This window comes from Tachysurus vachellii, chromosome 5 (assembly GCF_030014155.1).
Source record: "Tachysurus vachellii isolate PV-2020 chromosome 5, HZAU_Pvac_v1, whole genome shotgun sequence".
Lineage (NCBI taxonomy): Eukaryota > Metazoa > Chordata > Actinopteri > Siluriformes > Bagridae > Tachysurus > Tachysurus vachellii.
The window spans coordinates 19161603-19174150 of record NC_083464.1 but is presented as its reverse complement, the minus strand read 5'-3'; the positions used below and the strand labels follow the sequence as shown (position 1 = coordinate 19174150).

The following is a 12548-nucleotide window of genomic DNA, read 5'->3' as shown; positions in this document are numbered from 1 at the left end:
GAAAACACTTCATTGAACCTCTGTTCTTCAGAGTGGTAGTCTTTAAGGGGTTGAATAATTATGTCAATGAAGAATTCACAAAAGAAACATTTACTACTGTATTACAAAACTAATTGATGTCATTTTAGTTGCATATGGTTCTTTAAGAAGTCCTTGTAGGATTTCATTCTGAATACAATTACAAATGTACACTAAATTCCCTAAAACCATTTACAGCATTGGGGGTTGAATAATTTTGAACACAACTGTACATACAATTACATTTTTAGGGTGATTTATATTATTATTTAGAGATAACTAGCTCAGCTGACATGTTGGTGAATTGCTCCTTACCATGGGGTCTCATAGCTAGCTTTGTTAGCTTGGGCTAAGTAGCTGTTTATCTTGAAAATTCAAGAAGTATGCTGGGAACCGAAAATCGATTTAAAATTTCATATACTGTAAATGTAAAGGAAATTTATTTTACAGTTCTATAAGTTTTGACAGCAGTTGCTAGAAAATAACCTACATTTATTACACTGTCAACAGCCGCATAGCTAAAGTATGTTTTTTTAGTAATGTATTTTTAAAAGTCAGGCCAGATCTGTATTCATGTCACCCACAGCAGATGGTCAGCATTTCCATGTCAAATTATACTCTACTTATAAGTAATCATGAGAACAATTGAACTCATTCATTTAGATTTTTTTTGTGGCAGCAAATTGTATGGATTGATGGACAGTTTTATAAAGATGGAGAAAGAACTGCTAAAGCATTGTTTATCTTCCAATAAAACATTTATGAGAATGTTATGCATGTTTCATAACTGCTCTCTCTCACTCTCTCTCTCTCTGTCTCTCTCTCTCTCTTTTTCTCTCTCTCTCTCTCTCTCTCTCTCAAATAGGGCCATGGCTAAGTCAGCAGCAGCAGGCAGCGCTAATGATGTCACACGCTTCCTCTCCATGGAGGCAGGGTCGAGCTCACCCACCTATGTATTCTCTGCCTCCAGCCAAGCTGATTGGGCAGCCAAGAGGCTTGTCTGGGTTCCCTCTGAGAAACACGGGTTTGAGGTGAGAGAAGATGTAGGGTATCTGAAGCAGGGGCATTCCTAACATGCCTAAGATGTAAAAATCCCTGTGCCAGCATGATTGTTTTTAGGCTTGGCATATCATACTTTATAAATATTGATATTGTGTGTGTGTGTGTGTGTGTGTGTGTTTTGTGTAAATCAAGGTTAAAATATGTGACTTAATCCACTGTTCCCTTCCTGAACGTTCTGTGTAACGTTGTACTCTCATAACCTCCTCTGTGCTCCTCGGTGACAGATCTCCTCAACAGCATGCCACAGCTCTGATATGGCTGTCTATGAATAGGGCAATATTCTCAGAGAGCCTGTAGCACTGAATGCTAAACAGCAGCATGATAAAGGCTTTAATATGTTGTTTGTAAAGAATGTGACTCTGTGACTGTGCCACAAAGAGAGAGAGAGGAAGAGAGAGAGAGAGAGAGTATCAACAGTTAAGCTGTACTAAATAAAACACTGATTTAGCGCTTTATTTATTATTTAATTTCTTTTTTCTCCTCATTGTAAGTAATCATTGACTTAATCTAAAGAACGCCATTCATTTAGCTCAGATCAGTGCAAGTCTTTATGAATTCTTTGACATGGTTTTCAGGTTTGCAAGGTGTTATTGCAGATGCAACGTGAAGCAATCTAATCACAATATGCTATTTCTGTTCATATCATGTAGCCTTGCACTGAACACTCTCCCCTCTTTCTCTCTTATTCTCTCTGTCTGGCTCACGCACACTCAAACTCTCTCTCTCTCTCAGTCTATTCTCAGTCTATCTCTATCATTCTTTCTCACTCCCAAACACACTCCTCCATAGGCTGCTCGTCTCTGTCAACATGAATGTATGCACTGTTCTCTCTTGTTTGTGTATGAGTGTGAGAGAGGGTCGCGCATTGTGTTCACACTAAAAGACAGCACATAACCGGATGACAACCAAAAAAAAACTGACATCATCACATGACACAGCCTACACACATCCGGCATTAGTATTCCTTTCAAACAGTCATCACAGTTATCAAATTTATTGAGCGTTGATGGTGTGTGTGTGAGTGAGTGATTAGGAAGCAGATTTCAGCATACGGGTGACAAAAATAAGGCAAACAAATTTGACTACATCTGTGTGATGTGGAGTATTTTCTTTTCTTTTTTTTTTCAGTCTGCAAGTGTGCGTGAGGAGCGAGGCGATGAGGTGGAGGTGGAGCTTACAGACAGTGGCCGAAAGTTGACGCTACTTCGGGAGGAGCTTCAGCGGATGAACCCACCTCGCTTCAGTAAAGTGGAAGACATGGCTGACCTCACCTGCCTTAATGAGGCCTCTGTCCTCCACAACCTGAGAGAACGCTATTACTCAGGACTTATCTATGTAAGCCTGTGTGTTTGTGTGATTCCAACTTAACGCTTGGATATTTGTTAAGACAACTAAGGTCATGTATGAACTTAATTCAGAGAATTTCTTGAATCGTACATTGACGTCTAAAATTATTGGCACCATTCATAATGATGAGCTCAAAATATGAATGAAATATGAAATGAATGCAATAGGCAGTAGGGTGGTGCAGCGTCTGGAGCTTTGCCACCTCACAGGATCCCTGGTTCCATCACATTCCCTGGTTTTTCTTGTTCTCCATGTGTTACTTTGGGTTTTGCCAGGTGCTCCGTTTCTTCCCACCTCGTGGATTGGCAATTATCTGTGTTAACATATTTACAAGTGTGTGTGTGTGTGTGTGTGTGTGTGTGTGTGTGTGTGTGTGTGGTAGTCAGGGTGAATTCCTGTCTCATGCCCAGTGTCTCTAGGATCCCGATCCACTGCAACCCTGACCAGAATAAAAACACTTATAAACAGCTACCCAGCAGGAAGAGTCCAGACTAACACTATGAGTCACATGATGCCAGTCGGACACATATTTTCAAACTGATTCTCATATCGCGTCACAGTTGAAATAGCAGTCTGCCACCTACATGAGCTCCCTCACCTAATTTTGCTCCCTTACCTCTTAGAAACTGCTAGGATTTAAACTGGAAATCTGGAAATGAAGGGTGAACACATTTTTCTTGTTCCACTCATATTTATTTTTTAGCATAAATCATGTGACTTCTGCAAAATCAACAACAGTCTGTCTTTTTGTTATGAATCACTCTTTTGTTTCCCCTGTAGTGATGGATTATATGTGTCTACAAGCTCATATTTTGTCAACAACAATAAGTTGTCTGGGCGCTTTCTTTTTAAAGTAAAAAGAAAAATGATTTATGCATTGTTTTTTATGCTTTCATATATATATACATTTGTTTAGAAGACAAGTACATTTTTAGTTGTCTTAGTGTCGAATGTGCCCAAACTGTTAAAGGAGGTTAAAGTTGACATTTGGGGGTTTTTTGCTCAACCTGATGTTAAAATTATATTCCTGTCATCCAGGTGTGACATCACAGTTCACTCCACATGTATGCTGCTTAAAATTTCATCACACCCTTCCCTGCATAGGGATAGGTGATATTGGACACTTGGATGTCTAGTCTTTCTGCAAGATACTATTACATATGGAAGACACGTGCTAGGGTGTTTGTTAATGACGCCTTATAGTTTTGAGTTACAGACTAGGTTTCACATAAGACACACACACAAACTGAGTTGCATACACACAAGGAATTTGGTGTAAGGTTTCTGGAAGAATTTCCTTATATTGTCTCTGAACTTCTTAATAATCTCTCTCTCTCTCTCTCTCTCTCTCTCGCTGTAGACATACTCAGGCCTCTTTTGTGTGGTCATAAACCCGTACAAGAATCTGCCCATCTACACAGAGTCCATTGTAGAGATGTATCGCGGGAAAAAACGTCATGAGATGCCACCACACATCTATGCCATATCAGAGGCAGCATACAGGAGCATGTTGCAAGGTACCACATGCAGCTCCACCCCCCTGCTTCACACACACACACACACACATACATATATATATATATATATATATATTCATATTAACTCATTCTGAGCTTATTTTTAAAAACATTTATATCACTTATTTTAATTTACAAGCACTAATGTCCTCTTTATTGGTTTGTAGATGCAGGCTTGGTTATTGTCACAAAAATGCTTTAAAATGTATTAAAAGCTTTTGGGCTTCCTTAGTATCTAATGTTGGTTTAATAATGGGGCTTTTTCCAGTCTACTGCACTTTTACATGTAAATCCAAACAGCGTCTATTTCAAGAAACCATTTATTAGAACAGTGCTTTGTGTGTGTGTGTCTGTGTGTATGTGTGTGTGTCTGTGTGTGTGTGTGATCACAGATGTGTCCTCACAGTAAAATGCTCTCTCTCTGTTTTCCTTCCCTCTTGTTTAACAGACAGAGAAGATCAGTCCATTCTTTGCACGTGAGTATTAGGGTCTACTGTTGTAGCACAGATGTATTGAAGGTTATTATTACAGCATTATTACAGATATTATAACCTCCTTACTATACAAACATCAGCAATTCTATGAGATTTTATGATGAGGCATGGAACTATTTTTGCAGGCATGTTTATTTTTATTTTTTTTATATTTTACCAGTGTGTTTGTCCCACTACAGCTGCCTTTATAGAAGCAGTCTATGCACACAATCTTTGACTTTGGTTAATATAGCAATCCAGTTCCTCCTGCTGGGTGCATGCTGCTAATTTTGCTTCCCTGTTTGTGTTTTTTAGTGTTGCACATGTCAGTATGAGCGTCTATTTAAAAAGTTTCCACGAAGACCCTTTATCTCTTGCCAGTGTTTATTATGTAGACTTTAGCTCTGCTGTCTTTTATTACTGTCTTTATTAGGCTTAGTCTGCATGTGTTTATTTGAATGTTTCTCTGGATATTTTACGTGTGTATTTTTTGGTGCATGTGTGTGTGTGTGTGTTCCAGAGGGGAGTCTGGAGCAGGGAAGACAGAGAACACTAAGAAGGTGATCCAGTACCTGGCACACGTGGCGTCCTCTCACAAAAGTGGCACTCTCGGCCGCAGCAAGGACAGCAACCTGCAGGTGAGTATAGAGTGATTACGTGGAACATAGACAAATGATTCTTACTGCCACGTTTTTCTTTGTTTCATGCTCTGCTTATAAAGAACAGCAGCTCTTGTATCACCATATGGTTTTTTTTCCTCCTTCAGTTTGCTTCTTGAACATATGTGTTTTTTTCTTCACTTTTCTCACTTCCACTCTTGCTCTTTTCTTGTCCTCTTCTCTCCTCCTCCATGCTTAAGATGGACGGTACACGTTCTCTGGGCCGTGGCAGTAGTACTGTAAACAGGGTAAGTGGGTCATGATTTTAGGTATAACACACCCTATGATTCATATCAGACTTTACTCTTCATCCAGTGTGCACAGAATCAGAGGTACAACCAGCTCAAGTGTGTTAAACTCAAAGCCAGATGTGTTTGCATAATCCGTCCAATTTCCTGAACATTACAAAAGCCACATTCAACCACAGGAAAAATGAAATTAAGTTTTATTTTGAATTCACTAGAACCTTTAGAACATTTATTAACACATTGTCTTCATCACTTAATTTGTAATTCTCCTGTAGTCCAGAGCTGTACGTTCCACCACATGCCTGCAACTTCTAAACCAGGGGTCTTATCCTCAAAAGACCTGTTTGGGTGCAAGTTTTCATTCAAATCAATCACGAGCCATAACTGCTTTAACTGCATCAGCCATAACAAATCAGTAGATCCTGGCTTTCAGTCGACTCAGTTGTGGCTTCATCTTGGTTGAAATGAAAACCTGCACCACACCGATCAGGCACCGCTGATGATAATTGTAATTTCGACTCTAAGTGTAGAATTTTCTTTGGAAAATATAGAACCAGACATTTTTAAATAAAATTGATGATCCTGAATGTAATTATTTCATTTCAAATATTGAAATTGTATGTTTTAATTTTGCATTTTGTCTGTTTTTTTTGTTTAACTCTGCTCACACTGCTGCATATTTCTGTGCTGTTGTTGCTGTAAATGCAGCCTGCTGTGTACAAGTTACTATGCAGTGTATCAACTTTAGGCTTTTTCTGGTCCTCGGTTTGGTTACCAGATTTAATTTGACTTTCATAGCAGTTATATAGAAATCACACTGGATAATGCCCACTAAGAACAGTCATGTCCTTATATTTTTATATATAGAATAAAATGAAAATAGGCTATAATAAAGTGAAAATGCTGGTATGATTTAAGCCTGTTCACTATTGTTATAACTGAATTCCACTGAATTGGAATGAGGCAGTGGTCTGGATTCAGCCCATGGCCTTGAGTCTGACATCTGTACACTGGATGCAAGATGGATTACTGGATCAGAAGGGTTGCTGTTTTCACTTTTTGGTGGTTTTCAAATACCATACAGCTAATCTAGAGTGTTTAAACAACATTGTCATAACAACCACATTGTGCACTTGTTAAATGTGGGTTCATTTGTTTTGTGTGTTTATATGTTTCTTTAAACATGTTCTTGTGTTTGCAGTTATTTTAATGTGTTTTCTGTCATATTTTCTCCCCCTGTGTTTCTCCTGCACTCCATCCCTTCCTTTATTGCTGTGCTCTAACAGAGTGTGCAGTATGTGAGTATGGCCTGACTCTGAGCTTGGAGATGGCAATGATTTGACTGGGTGCTGCATTGCTGTTCTCCTGTCTGGGGTGCTGTAGCCTTATAAGAGCTTAGCAGGGACAGTAACGGTGTCCAGCCTCAGTCACATTTATTTTTCCAACTGTCGGCCACAGAAAGTGTATGCCTGAGGGTTGCATTTTTACAAACACATCCCTAAACGTTCATGTAGTCAAAGACTGAGGTTGTCCACCTTTATTATAGACATGTTTATAGTAGTTGCTGATAATTTCTAAAAGCTGACTGTATATAGATGACTAAAATGTGTGTAGTGCTTAGTAATGGCTGCCTGCTCCCTTTTGCTCGTTTCTGTTTGTAGTGGACCTTGTAGTTGCAGGAGCTTTCTAGTGTTACACAGTGTTGGGGCACCATCTTTTTCCCAGGTTATTGACACATTCTTCTGTGTTTCCTCTAGGGGGAACTAGAGAGACAGCTACTGCAGGCCAACCCTATCCTAGAGGCCTTTGGCAACGCCAAGACTGTCAAAAATGACAATTCTTCCAGATTTGTAAGACTCTTTTATTCACTTTATTTTACAGACATGTTTGCAAATGCTGCATCTAGTTTTAAATGTGTTTTGTTGTCATTTCAGGGTAAATTTATCCGTATTAATTTTGACGTGGCTGGATACATAGTTGGTGCCAACATTGAGACTTGTATCCTTTGTTTATTGTAATGAATGTACAAGATCAACTTATAAACATTCACTCTTGTCCCTCATCACATGTATTGTACTTCCCTGCCCTTAAGTGTGTGAGCCCTTAACCAGTGTGTGTGTGTCAGACCTCTTGGAGAAGTCTCGAGCCATCCGGCAGGCCAAAGATGAGAGAACCTTCCACATTTTCTACCAGTTACTCTGTGGAGCATCTGAGGCCACGAGAAGTAAGAAAACACAGATGCACATGGTCAATCTTCCATACTCGTTCAGTACAGTTTTTGTAAACCTTATGCATCTCTACGGTCTGTGTAGCCGAGCTGCTTCTGGGCAGTGCATCTCAGTACCGCTTCCTGTGTGGAGGTTCAGTTCCTGTTCCAGGTCAGAGTGACTCTGAGAATTTCACTCAGACCATGGACTCCATGAACATCATGGGTTTTACACAAGATGAGTGCACATGTAAGAAAGAGAAATAAAGTGTTTGTGTGTGTTCAGCTTTTGGTTGATAACAGTAGCTTAGTATAACTTTCCTGTTGTGGATCAATATCTTCTAAAAAATATAAAAAATAACATTTGTTTCCACTATCTAATTCCTGATTTTACCTCCCAGCCATACTGAAGGTGATCTCTGCCGTGCTGCAGTTCGGTAACATCACCTTTCAGAAGGAGAAGAACTCAGACCAGGCATCTATGCCTGACGATACAGCTGCACAGAAGCTGTGCCACCTGCTGGGCATCAGTGTGCTGGAGTTCAGCCGAGCAATCCTCACTCCCCGCATCAAAGTGAGCCGCGAGTATGTACAGAAGGCTCAGACCAAGGAGCAGGTGTGTAAGTGTGCTAGTGTGCTAGTGCTTGTGTGCTAGTGCTTGTGATGGTCTGATGTCAGGTGAATTTTATTTTCGGTGGTTGGATGTATTCAGGCAGACTTTGCGGTGGAGGCTCTGGCGAAGGCTACCTATGAGCGTCTGTTCCGCTGGCTAGTGCACCGCATTAATCGAGCTCTGGACCGCAGACAGAGACAAGGGGCCTCCTTCATCGGCATCCTGGACATCGCAGGATTTGAGATCTTTCAGGTATGACCGGTGGTGAAGACACCAGCCAGTAAAATAGGTGACTAATATCTATTTCCATACAGAATGCTGAAAAGTTGATTTTATGTACTCCCATCCTTTCTGCTTTTTTATTATATCGCTCAATATTTTTTCCAGCTGAACTCCTTTGAGCAGTTGTGCATAAACTACACCAACGAAAAGCTGCAGCAGCTTTTTAACCACACCATGTTTGTGCTGGAGCAAGAGGAGTACCAGCGCGAAGGCATCGAGTGGAACTTCATTGACTTTGGGCTCGACCTGCAGCCTTGCATCGACCTTATTGAGAGACCGGTCAGTGTGTGTGTGTGTTTGTGTTTGTGTTTGCTTGAGACTTGTAAAAAAAAAATTTCATCAATAAATTCATTTAAAAAGATTTACAGTGGATTAGTGGTTAGAATATTTGCCTCACAATGCTGGGGTTGGGTATTTCACTTCCCCCTGGAATGTTCACACAGTCCAATGACATGCATTGTAGGCATCCCTAAATTGTTCACAGTGTGAACGGGTGTGTAAGTGTGTCTGCTTTTTGCCTTGTGATGGCTTGTCAGCAGTATAGAGTATAGAGTATAAATTAAAATTTATTGATGGATTCAATGCTGTTGAATTCTTGAATCTGTTGGGTTGAAAGTGTTTCGATTACAGTGCAGCTCTGACAGTAGTGCTTAAAGTAATTCAAATAACAAGCTACAGATCGGCAGAGGGTGAAAACAACTCTCCACTGACTGGGATGACTGCCAACTCATTCGAATGTCACTCAACAACCGTAGGATGGCATCAAGTGACCTATAAACAGAATGGCAAACAGCAGCTTGGGTGAAGTGCAAAGCGAGGAAGGTACAAAACAGGCTCCTAGAGGCAAGGCTAAAGTCAAGCAAAGCTAGAAAAAAGCCCTTGATTAATGAGAAGCAAAGAAGAGCTAGACTGAGGCTTGTAAAAGACCATAAGGATTGGACAGTAGAGGACTGGAGTGAGGCCACTCTTTTCTAATGGGTCCAATTTTCTACTTTGTTCAACATCTGGACATCTAATGGTTAGACAGAGACCTGGAAAGGCCTACAAGCCACAGCAGCTCACACCCACTGTAAAGTTTAGTAGAGGATATGTGATGATCTTGGGCTACTTCAGCAAGGCTTAAATCAGGGACAATCATTTTTGTGAAGACCGCATGATTTTAAGCCACAAACAAGGTTGTTCTGGAAGAAAACTTGCTTCCTTCTGTTCTGACAATGTTCCCCAACTCTGAGGATTGGTCTTTCCAGCAGGACAATGCTCCATGCTACACAGCCAGGTCAATCAAGGTGTACTGTAGATGGAGGACCACCACATGAAGGCTGTGTCATGGATAACCCAATCTCCAGACCTGAACCCCACTGCAATCCTCTATAATGTGATCAATAGGAAGATGAATAGTCACAAGCTGAGCTGCTTGAATGCACCAGGAATGGCATAAAATCACTCACCGGCAATGTGAAAGATTGGTTGAGAGCATGCCAAGACACATAAAAGCTGTGATTAAAAATCAGGGATATTCCACCAAATATTGAATTTCTTTTTTTTCTTTTTTTTGTTTATTGTTTTTAAGTTAAAAACGTTAATATTGTGTTGATTGTTTTCTTTGCATTGTTTGATGTCTTTTCTGTTATTTTGACCATTCTAAATGACAAAAAGTTAATTTGAAATTTGGTAGATATGTTGCCAGAGTTTTATAGAAAAACATAGAAAACAAAAATGTTCATTTTACGCAAACACATAGCTATAAATAGTAAAACCAGAGAAAACTAATTTGTCGATAGATAGATAGATAGGTAGATAGATAGATAGATAGATAGATAGACTCATCCCTGTTCTTTTCTGTTGAATGCGTGGTTCCACAGGCCCATCCACCTGGCGTGTTAGCACTGTTGGATGAAGAATGTTGGTTTCCAAGGGCAACAGATCGGTCATTTGTGGATAAACTATCAGCTGAGCAAGGCTCACATCCCAAGTTCTTCAGGCCACGGCAGCTTCGTGAAGAGGCAGATTTCTCTATTATCCACTATGCTGGCAAGGTCTGATCTTATCCCTTCTTCACTTATCCCCAGTCACATTCACTTGGAGAGTATTTGAGACAGGACTAGTTTCAGCTTTAATTTATCTCTGTCTATTTATCTGTCTGTTTCTTTTCTTCCTTCCAGGTGAACTACAAGGCTGACGAGTGGTTAGTGAAGAACATGGATCCTCTAAATGATAATGTAGCATCTCTTCTACACCAGTCATCTGATCACTTCATTTCAGAGCTCTGGAGAGAGGGTGAGGAGACACAGTGACAGGGATATTCTATTAAAATAAAGAAAGCCTGCACTGGAGGACTTTGATGACTAAGAAACTAATATTACATTTAATTTCTCACACTCATATTAATTTTCTCTCTTTGTCTTTCACTTCACCTCATGCTCTTCATATTTTTCCTCTTGTCTTCTCTTCTCTTCTCTTCTTTTCTCTTCTCTTCATACTTTTCTTCTCCTCTTCTCTTCTCTACTCTTCATACTTTTCCTCTTCTCTTTTCTTCTCTTCTCTTCTCTTCTCTTCTCTTCTCTTCTCTTCTCTTCTTTACTCTTATCTTCATACTTTTCCTCTTCTCTTCTCTTCTCCTCTCTTCTCTTCTCTTCTTTTCTCTTATCTTCATACTTTTCCTCTTCTCTTCTCTTGTCTTCTCTTCTCACTTTTCCTCTTCTCTTTTCTTCTCTTCTTTTCTCTTCTCTTCGTTTCTCTTTTCTTCATACTTTTCATCTTCTCTTCTCCTCTTCGCTTCTCTTCTCTTCATACTTTTTGTCTTCTCTTTTCTTCTCTTCTCCTCTCTTCTCTTCTCTTCATACTTTTCCTCTTCTCTTTTCTTCTCTTCTTTTCTCTTTACTTCTCTTCTCTTCATACTTTTCCTCTTGTCTTCTCTTCTCTCTTCTCTTCTCTTCTCTTCTCTTCTCTTCTCTTCTCTTCTCTTCTCTTCTCTTCTCTTCTCTTCATACATTTCCTCTTATCTTATCTTATCTTATCTTCTGCTTATTTCCTCTCTCAGATATTCAGACACTTCCCCGTGTCTACTTTTTCGACTCCTATGCTTCCATGCAGACCAATGGTTCTGACAGCAGTAGGTTTATCCTTCAATTTGTCTGTCAACACTTGAATTTCAGGTCTTATTAAGTGTGTTATCGGTTCATGTGCTTTTTGCTAATTGGCCTTTTTTTTAGAAAAAGAAAAAAAGAAATTTTATTTTTATTTTAAAATCCATAAACAAAAAAGTATGTGCTCACAATAAAGATCAACCGACTTTTCTTTTCTAAACGATAACTCCAATTACCAAAAAGTACACGGACCGTCATCTCTCACTTTTCTCTTCTCACTTTTTATTTTCTCTGTGTATGTCCACAGTGTGTGTGTGTGTGCTGAGCAGTAGTCACGATCGTACTATAGTGTGTCTATAGTATACCCAGGGGTTTTGTTTGGAGATTATGTTTAAACAGCCAAAAGTTTAAAGCCCTAGCCAAATTGCACTACAGTGATTTAGTATTTAAATAAATCAGTGTACTGTGTTTTTGTTTGCTAGAATTGCTACTCTTTTTGAACACGCAAGCTGTATGCCTAAATGTATGCATGTAGCTTTGGCTTATTTGTGTATTGGTGTCTTGGTGGAGCCGATGTTAAATATTATAAGTAAACAGCATAATATGAATATATATATATATATATATATATATATATATATATATATATATATATATATATATATATACGAAAAGTTGTTTTACATGTTTTACATTACAAAAGTTGTTTTACAAAATGTTTTACATTACAAGCATACTCTGACCCTAACTATTATTTGGCTGTTTGATTTGCTGTGTAGTCAAATATCAACCTGTTGTTTGTCCTGCTTAGTGGAGAGGATTGTGGGACTGGACCAAGTATCATCTGGAGGTCTGGCAGAGAGCAGTGGGCCGGTGACATTTGGAGCAGCTGGGCTGAAGACCAAGAAGGGAATGTTCCGGACTGTTGGACAACTGTACAAAGAGTCACTGACCAAACTGATGGCCACACTGCGTAATACCAACCCCAACTTCCTGCGCTGCATCATTCCCAACCATGAGAAGAGGGTGAGAAAGAC

The 12548-nt window shown here is 39.5% G+C and overlaps 1 protein-coding gene across 3 annotated transcripts in view; it reads left to right on the top strand.

The window, feature by feature from the left end:
* Positions 1-12548, top strand: part of myh14 (myosin, heavy chain 14, non-muscle) — a 33259-nt gene that overhangs the window by 6211 nt on the left and 14500 nt on the right. For all 3 annotated transcript variants that reach the window (XM_060870229.1, XM_060870227.1, XM_060870226.1), the window contains exons 2-18: positions 884-1049; positions 2209-2415; positions 3788-3944; positions 4393-4420; positions 4938-5055; positions 5277-5324; positions 7082-7174; positions 7259-7322; positions 7450-7548; positions 7637-7780; positions 7932-8146; positions 8243-8395; positions 8531-8704; positions 10288-10461; positions 10588-10702; positions 11466-11537; positions 12323-12537. In XM_060870229.1, coding sequence (XP_060726212.1) covers positions 888-1049; positions 2209-2415; positions 3788-3944; positions 4393-4420; positions 4938-5055; positions 5277-5324; positions 7082-7174; positions 7259-7322; positions 7450-7548; positions 7637-7780; positions 7932-8146; positions 8243-8395; positions 8531-8704; positions 10288-10461; positions 10588-10702; positions 11466-11537; positions 12323-12537 — 2238 coding nt within the window. In that variant the 5' untranslated portion in view covers positions 884-887. The remainder of the gene's footprint in view (positions 1-883; positions 1050-2208; positions 2416-3787; positions 3945-4392; positions 4421-4937; positions 5056-5276; positions 5325-7081; positions 7175-7258; positions 7323-7449; positions 7549-7636; positions 7781-7931; positions 8147-8242; positions 8396-8530; positions 8705-10287; positions 10462-10587; positions 10703-11465; positions 11538-12322; positions 12538-12548) is intronic.